At 41.7% G+C, this 15,713-nt stretch overlaps 1 protein-coding gene across 3 annotated transcripts; it reads right to left on the reverse strand.

Moving 5' to 3' along the window:
* Positions 1 to 8,688: 8,688 nt before the first annotated feature.
* On the reverse strand, positions 8,689 to 14,234 carry LOC109892479 (protein phosphatase 1 regulatory subunit 3B-like). 3 transcript variants are annotated; one of them, XM_020485040.2, is made up of 2 exons: positions 14,145 to 14,234; positions 8,689 to 10,752 (listed from the first exon to the last, which is right to left on the reverse strand). In XM_020485040.2, exons 1-2 carry the CDS (start codon positions 14,203 to 14,205, stop codon positions 9,860 to 9,862), a joined length of 954 nt encoding a protein of 317 aa, XP_020340629.1. In that variant the 5' UTR covers positions 14,206 to 14,234; the 3' UTR covers positions 8,689 to 9,859. The 3 variants fall into 3 exon arrangements, with proteins under 3 accessions (XP_020340629.1, XP_020340630.1, XP_031682221.1); XM_020485041.2 differs by lacking the exon at positions 14,145 to 14,234 and adding an exon at positions 13,063 to 13,420; XM_031826361.1 differs by lacking the exon at positions 14,145 to 14,234 and adding an exon at positions 11,216 to 11,508.
* Between the last annotated feature and the right edge of the window lie 1,479 nt (positions 14,235 to 15,713).

Raw genomic sequence — 15,713 nt, forward strand, 5'->3', positions numbered from 1 at the left:
TTCTAACACCTGGATATGTTTATTTTTGAACCATTCCATTGTAGATTTTGCTTTATGTTTTGGATCATTGTCTTGTTGGAAGACAAATCTCCGTCCCAGTCTCAGGTCTTTTGCAGACTCCAGGTTTTCTTCTAGAATGGTCCTGTATTTGGCTCCATCCATCTTCCCATCAATTTTAACCATCTTCCCTGTCCCTGCTGAAGAAAAGCAGGCCCAAACCATGATGCTGCCACCACCATGTTTGACAGTGGGGATGGTGTGTTCAGGGTGATGAGCTGTGTTGCTTTTACGCCAAACATAACGTTTTGCATTGTTGCCAAAAAGTTCAATTTTGGTTTCATCTGACCAGAGCACCTTCTTCCACATGTTTGGTGTGTCTCCCAGGTGGCTTGTGGCAAACTTTAAACGACACTTTTTATGGATATCTTTAAGAAATGGCTTTCTTCTTGCCACTCTTCCATAAAGGCCAGATTTGTGCAATATACGACTGATTGTTGTCCTATGGACAGAGTCTTCCACCTCAGCTGTAGATCTCTGCAGTTCATCCAGAGTGATCATGGGCCTCTTGGCTGCATCTCTGATCAGTCTTCTCCTTGTATGAGCTGAAAGTTTAGAGGGACGGCCAGGTGTTGGTAGATTTGCAGTGGTCTGATACTCCTTCCATTTCAATATTATCGCTTGCACAGTGCTCCTTGGGATGTTTAAAGCTTGGGAAATCTTTTTGTATCCAAATCTGGCTTTAAACTTCTTCACAGCAGTATCTCGGACCTGCCTGGTGTGTTCCTTGTTCTTCATGATGCTCTCTGCGCTTTTAACGGACCTCTGAGACTATCACAGTGCAGGTGCATTTATACGGAGACTTGATTACACACAGGTGGATTGTATTTATCATAATTAGTCATTTAGGTCAACATTGGATCATTCAGAGGTCCTCACTGAACTTCTGGAGAGAGTTTGCTGCACTGAAAGTAAAGGGGCTAAATAATTTTGCACGCCCAATTTTTCAGTTTTTGATTTGTTAAAAAAGTTTGAAATATCCAATAAATGTTGTTCCACTTCATGATTGTGTCCCACTTGTTGTTGATTCTTCACAAAAGAATACAGTTTTATATCTTTATGTTTGAAGCCTGAAATGTGGCAAAAGGTCGCAAAGTTCAAGGGGGCCGAATACTTTCGCAAGGCACTGTATATACAGTACCAGTCAAAAGTTGACACACCTACTCATTCAAGGGTTTTATTTTGACTATTTTCTACATTGTAGAATAATAGTGAAGACATCAAAACTATGAAATAACGCATATGGAATCATGTAGTACCCAAAAAAGTGTTAAACAAATCAAAAATATATTTTATATTTGAGATTCTTCAAAGTAGCCACCCTTTGCTTTGATGATAGCTTTGCACACTCTTGGCATCAGGAAGTGCCCCAATACTATTCATGATTAACCACTCGTGGTGTGATCGTGATAACATACAGAATCTCGACCTAGAATACCTCACAAACAAATGCCGACCGTATTACCTCCCCAAATAATTATCTTTGGTTGTAGTCACAGCCGTGTATATTCCCCCTCAAGCCGTGTATATTCCCCCTCAAGAACTTCACTGGACTTTATGCAAACTGGAAACCACATATCCCGAGGCCGAATTTCTTGTAGCTAGGGATTTTGACAAAGCAAATTTGAGGAAAACCGAAGTTCTATCAACACATTGACTGTCGTACTCGCGCTGCTAAAACACTTGACCACTACTACTCCAACTTCCAGGATGTCTATGAGGCCCTCCCCCGCCCTCTCTTTGGCAAATCTGATCACGACTCCATTTTGCTCCTCCCTTCCTATAGGCAGAAAGTCAAACAGGAAGTACCCGTGCTAAGGACTATTCAACGGTGGTCTGACCAATCGGAATCCACACTTTAAGATTGTTTTGATCACACAGACTGGGATATGTTCTGGGTTGCCTCTGAGAATAACATCAACGAATACATGGATATGGTGACTGAGTTCATCAGGAAGGGTATAGGAAATGTTGTACCCACTGTGACTATTAAAACCTACCCTAACCAGAAACTGTGGATAGTTAGCAGCATTTGCGCAAAACTGAATGGGCGAGGCACCGCATTTAACCATGGAAAGGTGACTGGGAATATGGCTGAATACAAACAGTGTATTTATTCCCTCCGCAAGGCAATCAAACAGGCACAACATCAGTATAGAGACAAAGTGGAGTCGCAAGTCAACGGCTCAGACACGAGACATATGTGGCAGGGTCTACAGACAATCACAGACTACAAAGGGAAAACCAGCCACGGACACCGACTTCTTGCTTCTGGACAAGCTAAACACCTTCTTCGCCCACTTTGAGGATAACACAGGGCCAACAACACGGCCCGCTATCAAGGACCGTGGGCTCTCCTTCTCCGTGGCTGACTTGAGTAAGACATTTAAGCGTGTTAAACCTCACAAAGCTGCCAGCTCAGACAGCATCCCTCGCCGCATCCTCAGAGCATGCACAGACCAGCTGGCTGGAGTGTTCACGGACATATTCAATCTCTCCCTATCCCAGTCTGCTGTACCCACTTGCTTCAAGATGCCCACCATTGTTCCTGTACCCAAGAAAGCAAAGGTGACTGAAGTAAATGACTATCGCCCCGTAGCACTCACTTCTGTCATCAGGAAGTTCTTTGAGAGGCTAGTTTAGGATTATATCACCTCTACCTTACCTGACACACTAGACCCACTTCAATTTGCTTGCCGCCTCAATAGATCCACAGAAGATGCAATCACCATCACACTGCACACTGCCCTATCCCATCTGGACAAGAGGAATACCTATGTAAGAATGCTGTTCCTCTGACATTGCCTAGTATATAGGTCCTGAATGGCAGGAAGCTTGGCTCCAGTGATGTACTGGGTTGTAGGCACTACTCTCTGTAGCGCCTTACGGTCGGATGCCAAGCAGCTGCTCTCGATAGTGCAGCTGTAGACATTTTTGAGGATCTGGGGACCCATGCTAATCTTTTCAGTCTCCTGAGGGGGGAAAATGCATTGTCGTGTCCTCTTCACGACTGTCTTGGTGTGTTTGGACCATGATAGTTTGTTGGTGATGTGGACACCAAGGAACTTGAATCTCTCGATCCGCTCCACTATAGCCCCGTCGATGTGAATGGGGGCGTGTTCGGCCCTCCTTTTCCTGTAGTCCACTATAATCTCCTTTGTCTTACTCACGTTGAGTGAGTTTGTTGTCCTGGCACCACACTACTAGGTCTCTGACCTCCTCTGAGTTCTGCAGTTCCTATATCCATTTTTGGATCCATATTCTTTTAGCCCTGAGTGCCAGTGAGGGGTATCCTATGAAGCAGGTTTGAGGGGTTAGCGATGTAACTTTGGTCAACAGTATTTGTATGTATTATGGATCCTCATTAGTTGTGGTCAAGCAAAATTAAGGCAGTTATACAATTTTCATAATACATTCATTCATTCATTTTTATACAGATCCAATTCTATGCTAACGAATCCTAACTTGTTCCAGGGCAGGCTAACACGGCTAATTCCACTTACCATGAATGAAATGACTCTGCCACAGTTCTTGACTTGGGATGAAAGAAGTGCAGGCGCTATCTTTTTCCAAGTCTGTCCATTAGACTATGTTCACAGAAATACACAAATTACATTATGCTAAAGATACCTGATTATTCCCTGTTAAGGGTTTATACACATTTTCCATGTCTTTTAACCAAATGTTCATGACTATTATTACAGCCTACATGAAAAAGCAAGCATTGACAACGGAAGGCTGCTGTGTCTGATCCCAATCGATTTTGCCTCATTGTGTGTATCTGGGCCGGCAATAGGCTACTTAGTTTCATAGAAGAGGTGGAACGCAATTCCTCCAAAATATTAAGTGCCGGTACGGCACTATGGACTGCACTTGACCAAGTCAAGCACCACTGCTCTGTCACAAGTTGAAGACCAATTAAATCAGATTCCCTCCCTCTTGAATTTTCACTAAAGTAGTGCACTGAGACTTTACAACAGCTGTATTAGCGGACCAATACAGCCTTCTACAGCTGGTAGAAAATGTTTTATACACACATTTTAGAGCAGTTGTTTCTAAAAATGTGTATGTGTGAATAAAGTTTGACAGGGGAAAAGTCATGACCTGGGAATCACCAGGAACCTCACAATACGATATGACGATACTTAGGTATGGATACGATATGTATTGCGATTCTCACAATTCTATGTGTATTGCGATTAGATACACCCACACCATCACACCTCCATGCTTCACAGTGGGAACCACACATGCAGAGATCATCCGTTCACATACTCTGCGTCTCAAAGGCACGGCGGTTGGAACCAAAAAATGTACAGATTTACACCGGTATAATGTCCATTGCTCGTGTTTCTTGGCCCTGTTGGTCAATTTCTTCAACAAATAATCAGGTCTATATAATTATCAAACATACATTAGTAATGGAAACAGACTCTTGAAGTATTAAAATACTCCTTTTAGTAATACAATTGTAGGCAGAAGTTGATACAGTGTACTGTATAACAGTATATGATAGCTCTCCCCAAGTTCTCATATAACTCATATATATATATCATATATATATAACTCATATAGCCTCCCAAATCCCCCTTACATAACTTTCCCTAGCAACAACATTTTAATAAATCTAACCTACCACTGACAGCAGGAACCATCTTACCAGCAAGTAAAGACTCAGAAGTGGGTTTTACCAAAACTTGGACCTTTCATCACAAGTATAGAGCCATAACAATGTGAATGAGTGTAAGCATCTTCTGACAGGTGGCTGGTTTCATCAGGTCTGTGGCAGCCTTGTGTTCTCAGAAAACCAGATAACCACGGTGGGATCCAGACAGAAGGAATCTGAATGTAGACGCCTTCTGATAGTGTCTGAAGGTCACAACACTCAAAACAGGTTAACACACACGCACACGCACACACACACAGGTCTCCTGAAGACGAGACCTTACAGTTTATCATAACATAATTTATTAACCCTTTAAAAGGTATAAAGGCTTTGGTTTAACCTTCTTCAGCCCAAGCAAGTCTCTTCTTATTGGTGTCCTTTAGTAGTGGTTTCTTTGCAGCAATTTGACCATGAAGGCCTGATTCACACAGTCTCCTCTGAACAGTTGATGTTGAGATGTCTTTTACTTGAATTCTGTGAAGCATTTATTTTGGCTTCAATTTCTGAGGCTGATAACTCAGAGATGCTTGTTCTAGGTCCCAAGAAACAAAGAGATATTCTGTTGAATCTGACAATTAATCTTGAAGTTGTACAGTCGTCTCAAGTAAAACTGAAGTACCTGGGCGTTACTCTGGTCCCTGATCTCTCTTTTGACAAACATATCAAGATTGTTTCAAGGACAGCTTTTTTCCATCTGCGTAACATTGCAAAGATCAGACATTTTCTGTCCAAAATTGATGCAGAAAAATGTATCCATGCTTTTGTTACTTCTAGGTTAGACTACTGCAATGCTCTACTTTCATTACATGGGCTTGCTCCTACCTATCTTTCCGATTTGGTCCTGCCATACATACCTACACGTACGCTACGGTCACAAGACGCAGGCCTCCTAATTGTCCCTAGAATTTCTAAGCAAACAGCTGGAGGCAGGGCTTTCTCCTATAGAGCTCAATTTTTATGAAATGGTCTGACTACCCATGTGAGAGATGCAGACTCTCAACCTTTAAGTCTTTATTGAAGACTCATCTCTTCGGTAGGTCCTATGATTAAGTGTAGTCTGGCCCAGGAGTATGAAGGTGAACGGAAAGGCACTGGAGCAATGAACCGCCCTTGCAGTCTCTGACAAGCCGGTTGCCCTCTCTCCACTGGGATTCTCTGCCTCTAACCCTATTACAGCGGCAGAGTCACTGGCTTACTGGTGCTCTTCCATGCCGTCCCTAGGAGGGGTGCATCACTTGAGTGGGTTGAGTCACTGATGTTGTCTTCCTGTCTGGGTTGGTGCCCCTCCTTGGGTTGTGCCGTGGCGTAGATCTTTGTGGGCTATACTCCACCTTGTCTCAGGATGGTAAGTTGGTGGTTGAAGGTATCCCTCTAGTGGTGTGGGGGCTGTGCTTTGGCAAAGTGGGTGGGGTTACATCCTGCCTGTTTGGCCCTGTCCGGGGGTATCATCGGATGGGGCCACAGTGTCTCCTGACCCCTCCTGTCTAAGCCTCCAGTATTTATGCTGCAGTAGTTTATGTGTCAGGGGCCTAGGGTCAGTCTGTTATAACTGGAGTATTAACCCGGGGTCATATATGAATTTAAGTATGCTCTCTCTAATTCTCTCTTTTGGGGGACCTGAGCCCTAGGACCATGCCTCAGGACTACCTGGCATGACTCCTTGCTGTCCCCAGTACACCTGGCCGTGCTGCTGCTCCAGTTCCATGCCTGAGGTTATGGAACCCTGACCTGTTCACCGGACATGCTACGTGTCCCAGACCTGCTGTTTTCAACTCTCTAGAGACAGCAGGAGCGGTAGAGATACTCTCAATGATCGGCTATGAAAAACCAACTGACATTTACTCCTGAGGTGCTGACCTGTTGCACCCTCGACAACTACTGTGATTATTATTTGACCATGCTGGTCATTTATGAACATTTTAACATCTTGGCCATGTCCTGTTATAATCTCCACCCGGCACAGCCAGAAGAGGACTGGCCACCCCTCATAGCCTGGTTCCTCTCTAGGTTTCTTCCTAGGTTTTGGCCTTTCTAGGGAGTTTTTCCTAGCCACTGTGCTTCTACACCTGCATTGCTTGCTGTTTGGGGTTTTAGGCTGGGTTTCTGTACAGCACTTTGAGATATCAGCTGATGTAAGGGCTATATCAATTTATTTTATTTTATTTATTGAACTTATCCTCTGCAGCAGAGGTAACTCTGGGTCTTCCTTTCGTGTGGCAGTCCTCATGAGAGCCAGTTTCATCATAGCGCTTGATGGTTTTTGCAACTGCACTTGAAACTTTCAAAGTTCTTGAAATGTTTCACATTGACTGACCATGTCTTAAAGTAATGGACTGTTGTTTCTCTTTGCTTATTTGACCTGTTCTTGTCATATGGACTTGGCATTTTACCAAATAGGGCTACCTTCTGTATACCAGAAGGTAGCCTTGTCACAACACAACTGATTGGCCCAAACACATTAAGGAAATACATTCCACTAATGTCCTTTTAACAAGGCACACCTGTTAATTTAAACACTTTCCAGGTGACTATCTCATGAATCTGGTTGAAAGAATGCCAAGAGTGTGCAAAGCTGCCATCAAAGCAAAGGGTGGCTACTTTGGAGAATCTCAAATATATTTGGATTTGAACCCTTTTTGGTTACTACATGATTCCATATGCATTATTTCATAGTATTGATGTCGTCATATTATTCTCCATTGTAGAAAATAGTAAAAATATAGAAAAACCCTTGAATGAGTAGGTCTGTCCAAGCTGTTGACTGGTACCATACAATTCAAAAGTTTGGGATCACATAAAAATGTCCTTGTTTCTGGAAGAAAAGCACTTTTTGTCCATTAAAATAACATCAAATTGATCAGAAATACAGTGTAGACCTTGTTAATGACTATTGTGGCTGGAAACGGCTGATTTTTTAAATGGAATATCTTATTGGCGTACAGAGGCCCATTATCAGCAACCATCACTCCTGTGTTCCAATGGCATATTGTGTTAGCCTTTTAAAATAAGCTTGGAATAGCTAATTGATCATTAGAAAACCCTTTTGCAATTAAATTATCACAGCTGAAAACTGTCAGTCTGATTAAAGAAGCAATAAAACTGGCCTTCTTTAGATTAGTTGATTATCTGGAGCGTCAGCATTTGTGGGTTCGATTACAGGCTCAAAATGGCCAGAAACAAAGACCTTTCTTCTGAAACTCAGTCTATTCTTGATCGGATATAAAAAATAAATAAATTATAAACCGGTAGACTAATAACTGACATCAACATTACTATTAAGACTAAGTGAGGTGTTTGTGTGTTTTGTTAACAAATGGCACAGTATGATTCTCTATCAAGAATAGTGTCTTTTAGATCTCCCAGTCTTGTTTCAGTTGGGAACTGACCAATAAAAACGTGTTAAGAAACTAAAAACACCCTCAATAAAAAACATCTAATTACAGAGCACTGGTATAATGCCTATCGCTGTTGATACACTCACTTTCAGAAACTCCACATATGCATTTACCCATACTTGTAGCCATGTGCTACATGCATGCGCAGTTACAAGCCTGCTTGAGTTAGCGGCAGGCGGACGAGCAATATCCACTGTCGTATTACGGATGAAGCCTGAGCGGGAATGTGAAGCTAACTGAAGCTGGTTAGTTTTAGAAAACCCTGAGTAGATATAGGTTGCTTCAAAGGATACCCATTATCATTTAGCGATTTGTAATCATAAAGCTTTTCATATTACCCACAGTAATAATACCACCTCTGTACTTCAGAGTTTAAACTAACAAAATATTCTTGATCTCTGAACATTTATTTACATTTATTTAAAATCAATATAATACAGCATCTTAAAAAGATAAAATATCTGACCTACAAAATCCATCCTAATACTTGTTTTTAAAAACATATCCAATGACATTTAAATCAAGCAGCATAGTGAACACAGTAAAACATTTCAATTGGAGTAAATGAAAACATGAGCAGACAGAAATGTGCATTTCTTAAGTTGAGTCCCAAATTAATTCCTACCATTCCCTCCTTTAAAAATGGAAGGAATTAATAACACACAACCACACCAGAATTAACTTTGTACAAACGTATGGTGTAAATCCAGAAGTGACTTGAAGGCCCCATTTAAATTCTGAGGTCGTCTATTACTTAACAGACATCAAATTAAAGAACTCAAGAAATGTGACCTGAGAGGACATGGACATTTGGTTTCCAAATAGTGATTTAAAATCACTGAGTTTGACATCCATAATTAGAAACACTGTTCTTCCAATTATTCAGACATTTATACATGTTATGTGCATCACACAGATCATCATAAGTGAAAAGCTATTCAAGTAGTTGTTTTTTGAACTAGATCAGCCATAGCTCTTTTCTCTTTCATGACAGTTATGCATAATCTCTTGTTTTGTTTCTTTTTTTGTGATAAAAAATATATTTCATATTCAATAGGCTACATTGATATTATATTAATTAGTGTTAGCAGTTAGTGTAATTTTCCTGTTGAGTCAACAATGGCTCATCTCAACACATAGATAAGTTACAAAAGATAGATGGTCCAGTAAAGACCTACACTGAGAAATGTCTGTTTATTAAACCGGTCATGCAATCAGTAAAATGTCCCATCTAAGCATTGAAAATATGATCATCCACAGAGTATATAGCCCCCATCCAAAAACCTTAATATCCTTATAACACCCCCTTTCTTTTTCGTATTGCTTTTGTTCCACCGAGCATGGCAAGACTGGCCTCCTGTTGAGTGAATTTTAAATGAAATTAAACATTTTCACAACTGATCTGGAACAGCCCTTTGAACAAAAACACACTTTAAAAGGATACTTTGGGATTTTGGCAATGAGGCCCATTATCTACTTCCCCAGAGCCATTTTTATGTCTGTGTCCAGTATGAAGGAAGTTAGAGGTAGTTTTGCGAGCCAATGCTAGCACAGTGACAAAGTCTATGGGTATCTGCTAGCAGATACGCATAAGACTTCCAGTCATTGGGCTAACACTAGTTAGCAATTGCGCTAGCTAGCAACTTCCTTCAAACTGCACGCAGAGACAAATGGTATCTACGAGTTAATACGACTCTTCTTGCCAAAATCCTGAAGTATTCCTTTAAGAATCACTTTTTTTTCAGTAGTAAGGTTGAATCTCCTCATATCCTGAATATCTTGGCCACTCTGGGCAGATCCCATGGGAGCACTTGGGACTACCGTAGTGATCGAAGTGAATTCCCAAATCAAAGGAGTGCATCTGCTGGGTACTGCTGAAGCTACCCTGGCCATCACTCTTCAGAGCAGACCGGATAATCCTGTAGTTCTGGCCCTGGTTGCTGTCCCAGTATGTCTGGCCATTGACTTCATAGCAGATGGCAAACTCTACCTTCTCGTGTGGTATCAGTGCAGCTGGAAGGGAAACCTCGAAGGAGAAGGTATCACGGTCCGAGCCCGTGTATGTGTCCTTGACATAATGGCACTCCAAGTCGGTGTAGCTTTTCCAGGTGTCAAAGGTCAAACGCACCTTTAGAGACTTCTCGAAGGACAGGTTTTTTACCTTCACAGTTCCAGCCAGTGCCCTCTTTTTCAGCATGCAGTTTTCCAAGCAGACAAGCTCGGTCTCCAAACGCTGGCGGAAGAGCAGGTAGTCAGAAGAGGGCTGGGTGAAATCCAGCACCAGTCTGTCCTCATCTGTTAATTTGAGCGCAGCGCTGAACAGATCTGTGATGTTGAGTGGAATGTCAATGGCATTGTCGAACAGGGAATAAACCTTCACCTTGGTGAGGGCCAGGCCATTGTGGTCGGCAAAGGACACTCGCCTTTTGGATTTCCCATTCTCCTCATGAATAGCGCCCTCTGATTTAATCTGCTTAGGAGGAGCAGAGGATTTGAACCTCAGGCAAGGGTTCAGACAGGGTCGTAGTGGTTTCAGTGATTTTGGGGTCCTGTAGCAGAAGTCATCGTTCGACAGGTAGAGCGGCATGGCAAATTCAATCAGCCTGGTGGACTTGAGGAAAAAGGCCAAATACACTAAGGGAAGAAAAAGAAAAAAACATACCAGAAAGTTGTGGAGAAACAATTGTCATTCGACAAGTTACTTTAAACAATGTTTGCCAGAGAACAAATTCTCTAGTGAAATGCATACAGTATTCTTGCTGAATTTGCACACAAAACATTATGCAACAGTAGGCTACATGTGTAGTCACAGAGAAACATAGCGTCTTTGACTTTCATTAAAGGAAATAGCTTATTTCAGCTGACAGAGGTCCCGATTTATGTACAGCCATCACATGCCTCTGGTTGTATGTTGTATAAGATCAATGTTTAAGTTACCAAAAGGTATTCTCTAACCTTCCTTTTCAAGGTGAATAATCATGCCTTTACCATTTGTAGTCATTTGAAAAAAGGGAAGGTGATCATTTATAGCCTTCTGAAATGCTGTTTGTATTTTTCTCAAACAAACAATCAATTAATTTGTTGTCTCCATACCTACATTTCATGTACGTGACACATTTGATTGGCTAGTCTTGTCTTGGTGGTGAAGCAGCAGCACTGTCATCAGTCCTCTGATATCTGACTAGGCAGCATACATTGCATTCGGGAAAGTATTCAGACCCCCTTCACCTTTTCCACATTTTGTTACGTTGCAACCTTATTCTAAAATGGATTAAATTGTTTTCCCCCTCAATCTACAGACAATACCCCATAATAACAAAGCGAAAATTGGTTAGGAAATGTTAGCACATTTATTTTAAAATAACTGAAATACCTTCTTTTTTTTTTACAAAAGTAATCAAACCCTTTGCTACGAGACTCGAAATTGAGCTCAGGTGCATCCTGTTTCCATTGATCATCCTTGAAATGTTTCTACAAATTGTTTGGAGTCCACCTGTATTAAATTAAAATGATTGGACATGATTTGGAAAGGCACACCTGTCCATTTAAGGTCCCATAGTTGACAGTGTTCACTTAAGACCATGGCAGCAGAACGTTTTAGCAAATTCAGAGTGCAGGCTGACGTGGACTCAATCCTAGGTCTCTTTGCATGTCAGTGAGAGAGCCAACAGTTTCTTCACTTGGTTGTGCTCATAGCGCACCATGGCCGTTAGAAGATTATACCTATAGTCTGAAGTTGCAGGGAGAAACGGTGTGTGTGTGAACAGTGACAAACCTCACCCACAAAAGGTCCCAGTCCTTGACTCACAGCACTCTCCTTTACCCGCTGTCCTGTCTGCTCTGGGGCGCCTGTGAGAGATTTCACCTCAAATGCCCACATTCATTTACTACTGTGGATGAACTGGGTCTCTGTCCTGCACTGTAATATTAGCGTCCACTTGAACCATTTTAGAAATCACTTCAGTTTTCCTAAGTGCACCAATATTTCAACATACAAGGTAAATTAGAACATTTGGGAAAACGTGATTAAAATCAATTTTACATGGTATTTTTTTTTTTTAAAGTAAACATTTTAAATAGTTAAATACTTTTACGAGTGCGTCTGAACATTTTGATATTTAAACATACTCATATTATTCAATTTGAACGATCATATTCTATATATGGATTGATAAGAGTAACACGCCCCCTTGGACTATACATTGTGGTTCAAAGCGATGTTCTACGCGCCGTCACCAACATGAAAATGGCTGCTGTGGCTTCTGCTACATAGTATGAGGACAAAAATATGTTTTATTAAAAACTAGTATTTTAATAATCTTCGATTTGATAGAGTCAGTGCGTTCCGACCTGTGGGGTTCTCCAGCTGTACTTACTGCTGAATACACAGGTCGAACCTATTCTGGCTAGCGCCTTGTATAGGGCTGGCTGTATGCCCCCATGGGTTCTCGAAAGCTTATATCTGACAGATTTATTTGGCTACACTACTAAACTTTAACCACTTACATGGATTTCAGAACAGTAATGCTACCGATATGGCCATTATTTACTCAGTGTTACGCACATGTTGTCCTGTATTTAGTATTATACCAGATGAGATTGGTGTCCTGCATTTAGTATTACGCCAGATTTAGATAGGTTTTCAGCTCTATTATTTCAGGGGTATATTCATTCCGCCCATTCGGTTGCAAAACGTTTCTTAAACGGAACCTAAGGAACGAAGCGGGGACGGAGCTAAAATAATTTGTCCAATAGAAGTTCCAAGTTTTGCTCAGTTTGGTTCTTAAACGGTTTCCGTAATGAATATACCGCTGGTTTCAGCTTCTTTGAATATGGAACAAAAACGGAACTCAATGTTATAGGCTAGGTTACTAACCACTGCAAACTGGAGTGGTTAGTAACTAACACAAGTTGTATTTTTATTCAGTCAAGAAACAAACTTACCTTGTGCAGTTTGTTAGAAATATTTGCAATTAATTAAGCGATTAGGGTACGTCTACCAGTCAGAAATCACCATTGCACGGTCATCAGCGGTAAAAGCTCCTCTACCGTGTCGTTTATATGTGGGCTACAATGTAGGTATAGAGATCACTTTTGCAGCAATGTTACACTATAATTGCTACAAATCAATGACCTGTCGCAACTTCACGAACTGTACCCAGTTTCAGTCATGCCACCGGCTCGTTGCTTTAAACGCCATACTGGGTTCACTGGGTATATAAATAAAATAAAGCATGCTGGTTTCACGTGAACGTGTACCTGTAGCCAATCACAGTAGGCCGTGAAGGAATGCTCGGTGAATGATGGGGCACGTTCGAGACAGTGAATATATGGTTTTGTAGAACGACTGTGAGACCGTCAGTTCCGGTGACTTTTTCAAAGGACATTCTACTTCAAAATGAATGAAAATAAAAACAATCTCAATATAATAGCATTAAACCAAATAACATATTGGTCCATATCAGATTATGCTGTTTTGCAATAAGCATTATCACCTGTAGCCCAACTGATCGTCAGTAGTGAAGGGGGAAATCAATAGTTACATATTTATTTTAGTTTTTATTTTACCTTCATTTAACTAGGCAAGTCAGTTAAGAACAAATGTTTATTTTCAATGACGGCCTAGGAACACTGGGTTAACTGTCTTGGGCAGAACGACATTTTTACCTTGTCAGCTCGGGGATTCAATCTTGCAACCTTTTGGTTACAAGTCCAACGCTCTAGGCTACCTGCCGCTCCATATCGCAGTATTATTTTGGATGATATTATATCGCTACTTGGACTCCGCTAATATCGATTTGTAAAAATAGGTAGTGTTAACTAGCGCTATTCGGCTGTATCTGCACCAGCACTCAGATATTTTTGATGTTTTTAAATAGTCAGCCAACGTGTTTTCAGCTCTTTTAGTTCCATTACTGATCAAAACGATTTTTCACGTCTCGCTGCAGCAGACATTTCGTGAGCAATATGTTTGGAACATCAAATCGCAGTATCGAATCACAATACATATACAATCTGTCACATACACGAAGGGAGCCAGGAAGCAGGTGCAGAAGAAGATGTCAATGATGACAGGAAAATGAACATAACAGGAGATGCATACTGAACATGAAAGCAAACCAATACCATCTGATGACTGAGGCTAAATAAAGGGAAGGTAATCAAGGTGATGATGAAGTCCAGGTGTGCGTAATAATGGGGAGCAGAACCGGTGGTTAGTAGACAGCGCTGGAGAGGGTGAGCGGATAGGAGAGCAGGTGGGGGTGTGACAGAATCTGGAGAATTGCAATACATATTGTATCGGCACCTGAGATTAACATCGTATCGTGAGGTCCCTGGCAATTTCCAGCCCTAATAATCGGTGGCTATAAATAAAAAGGCTGAAGGAGAGGGTTGCCCATCTGCAATTACACCATTGGGCTAGTCATTACCTAGTCCTAGATCACAAACACTACAATTTATTTTGTTGTTAGTTAGCAATATATGACTTGATTGTCCCCCCAAAACATGTATTGAATGCTTTTAAACCTGTTAAACCCGATCTGTGTTACATTGGGTGTGTTTGAGCAGTAAGGCTAGACGAAAAGTAGAGGAGGGGTCAAGGAGTGAAGTTGGGGGAGGTGCATCTGCAGACAGTTGAGAGTTGGACACTATTGTGGTTTACCAACAGCAAGGCTCTGTGCAACATGGCAGTGTTGCCATTGTTTAAAAAAAAAAAACTTATTTGTAATGTCCAAATAAACACGTCTCCAACCCCCACATCACACACTTACAAACTGGTACCGAGTCAATGTGCGGGGGTAGAGGTAATTTGTACATGTAGGTATGGGTAAAGTGACTATGCATAGATAATAAACAGTGAGTAGCAAAAGTGTAAAAACAAAGGGGGGCTACATTTTTCAGCAATCTTATGGCTTGGGGGTAGAAGGTATTAAGGAGCCTTTTGGTCCTAGACTTGTCGCTCCGGTACCGCTTGTAGCAGAGCGAACAGTCTATGACTTGGGTGACTGGAGTCTGACAATTTTTTGGCCCTTTCTCTGACACTACCTAGTATTTAGGTCCTGGATGGCAGGAAGCTTGGCCCCAGTGATGTAGTGGGCCGTACGCACTACCCTCTCTAGCACCTTACGGTCAAATGCTGAGCAGTTGCCATACCAGGTGGTGACGCAACCAGTGCTCTCGATGGTGCAGCTGTAGAACTGTTTGAGGAACTGTGGAACCATGACAAATCTTTTCAGTCTCCTGAGGGGGATTTTTTTGTTGTTGTGCCCTCTTCACGACATTGTTGGTGTGTTTGGACCATGATAGTTTGTTGCTGATGTGGACACCAAGGAACTTGAAACTCTCGACCCGCTCCACTACAGCCCCGTCGATGTTAATGGGGGCCGGTATGGCCCGCCTTTTCCTATAGTCCACGATCAGCTCCTTTGTCTTGCTCACACTGAGGGAGAGGTTGCTGTCCTGGCACCACACTGCCAAATCTCTGACCTCCTCCCTTTAGGGTGTCTCGTTGTTGTCGCTGATCAGGCCTATCATTGTTGTATCATCAGCAAACTTAATGATGGTGTTTGAGTCGTGTTTGGACACACAGTCGT

The sequence above is a fragment of the Oncorhynchus kisutch genome, linkage group LG6 (genome assembly GCF_002021735.2).
Source record: "Oncorhynchus kisutch isolate 150728-3 linkage group LG6, Okis_V2, whole genome shotgun sequence".
In the NCBI taxonomy this organism is placed as follows: domain Eukaryota; kingdom Metazoa; phylum Chordata; class Actinopteri; order Salmoniformes; family Salmonidae; genus Oncorhynchus; species Oncorhynchus kisutch.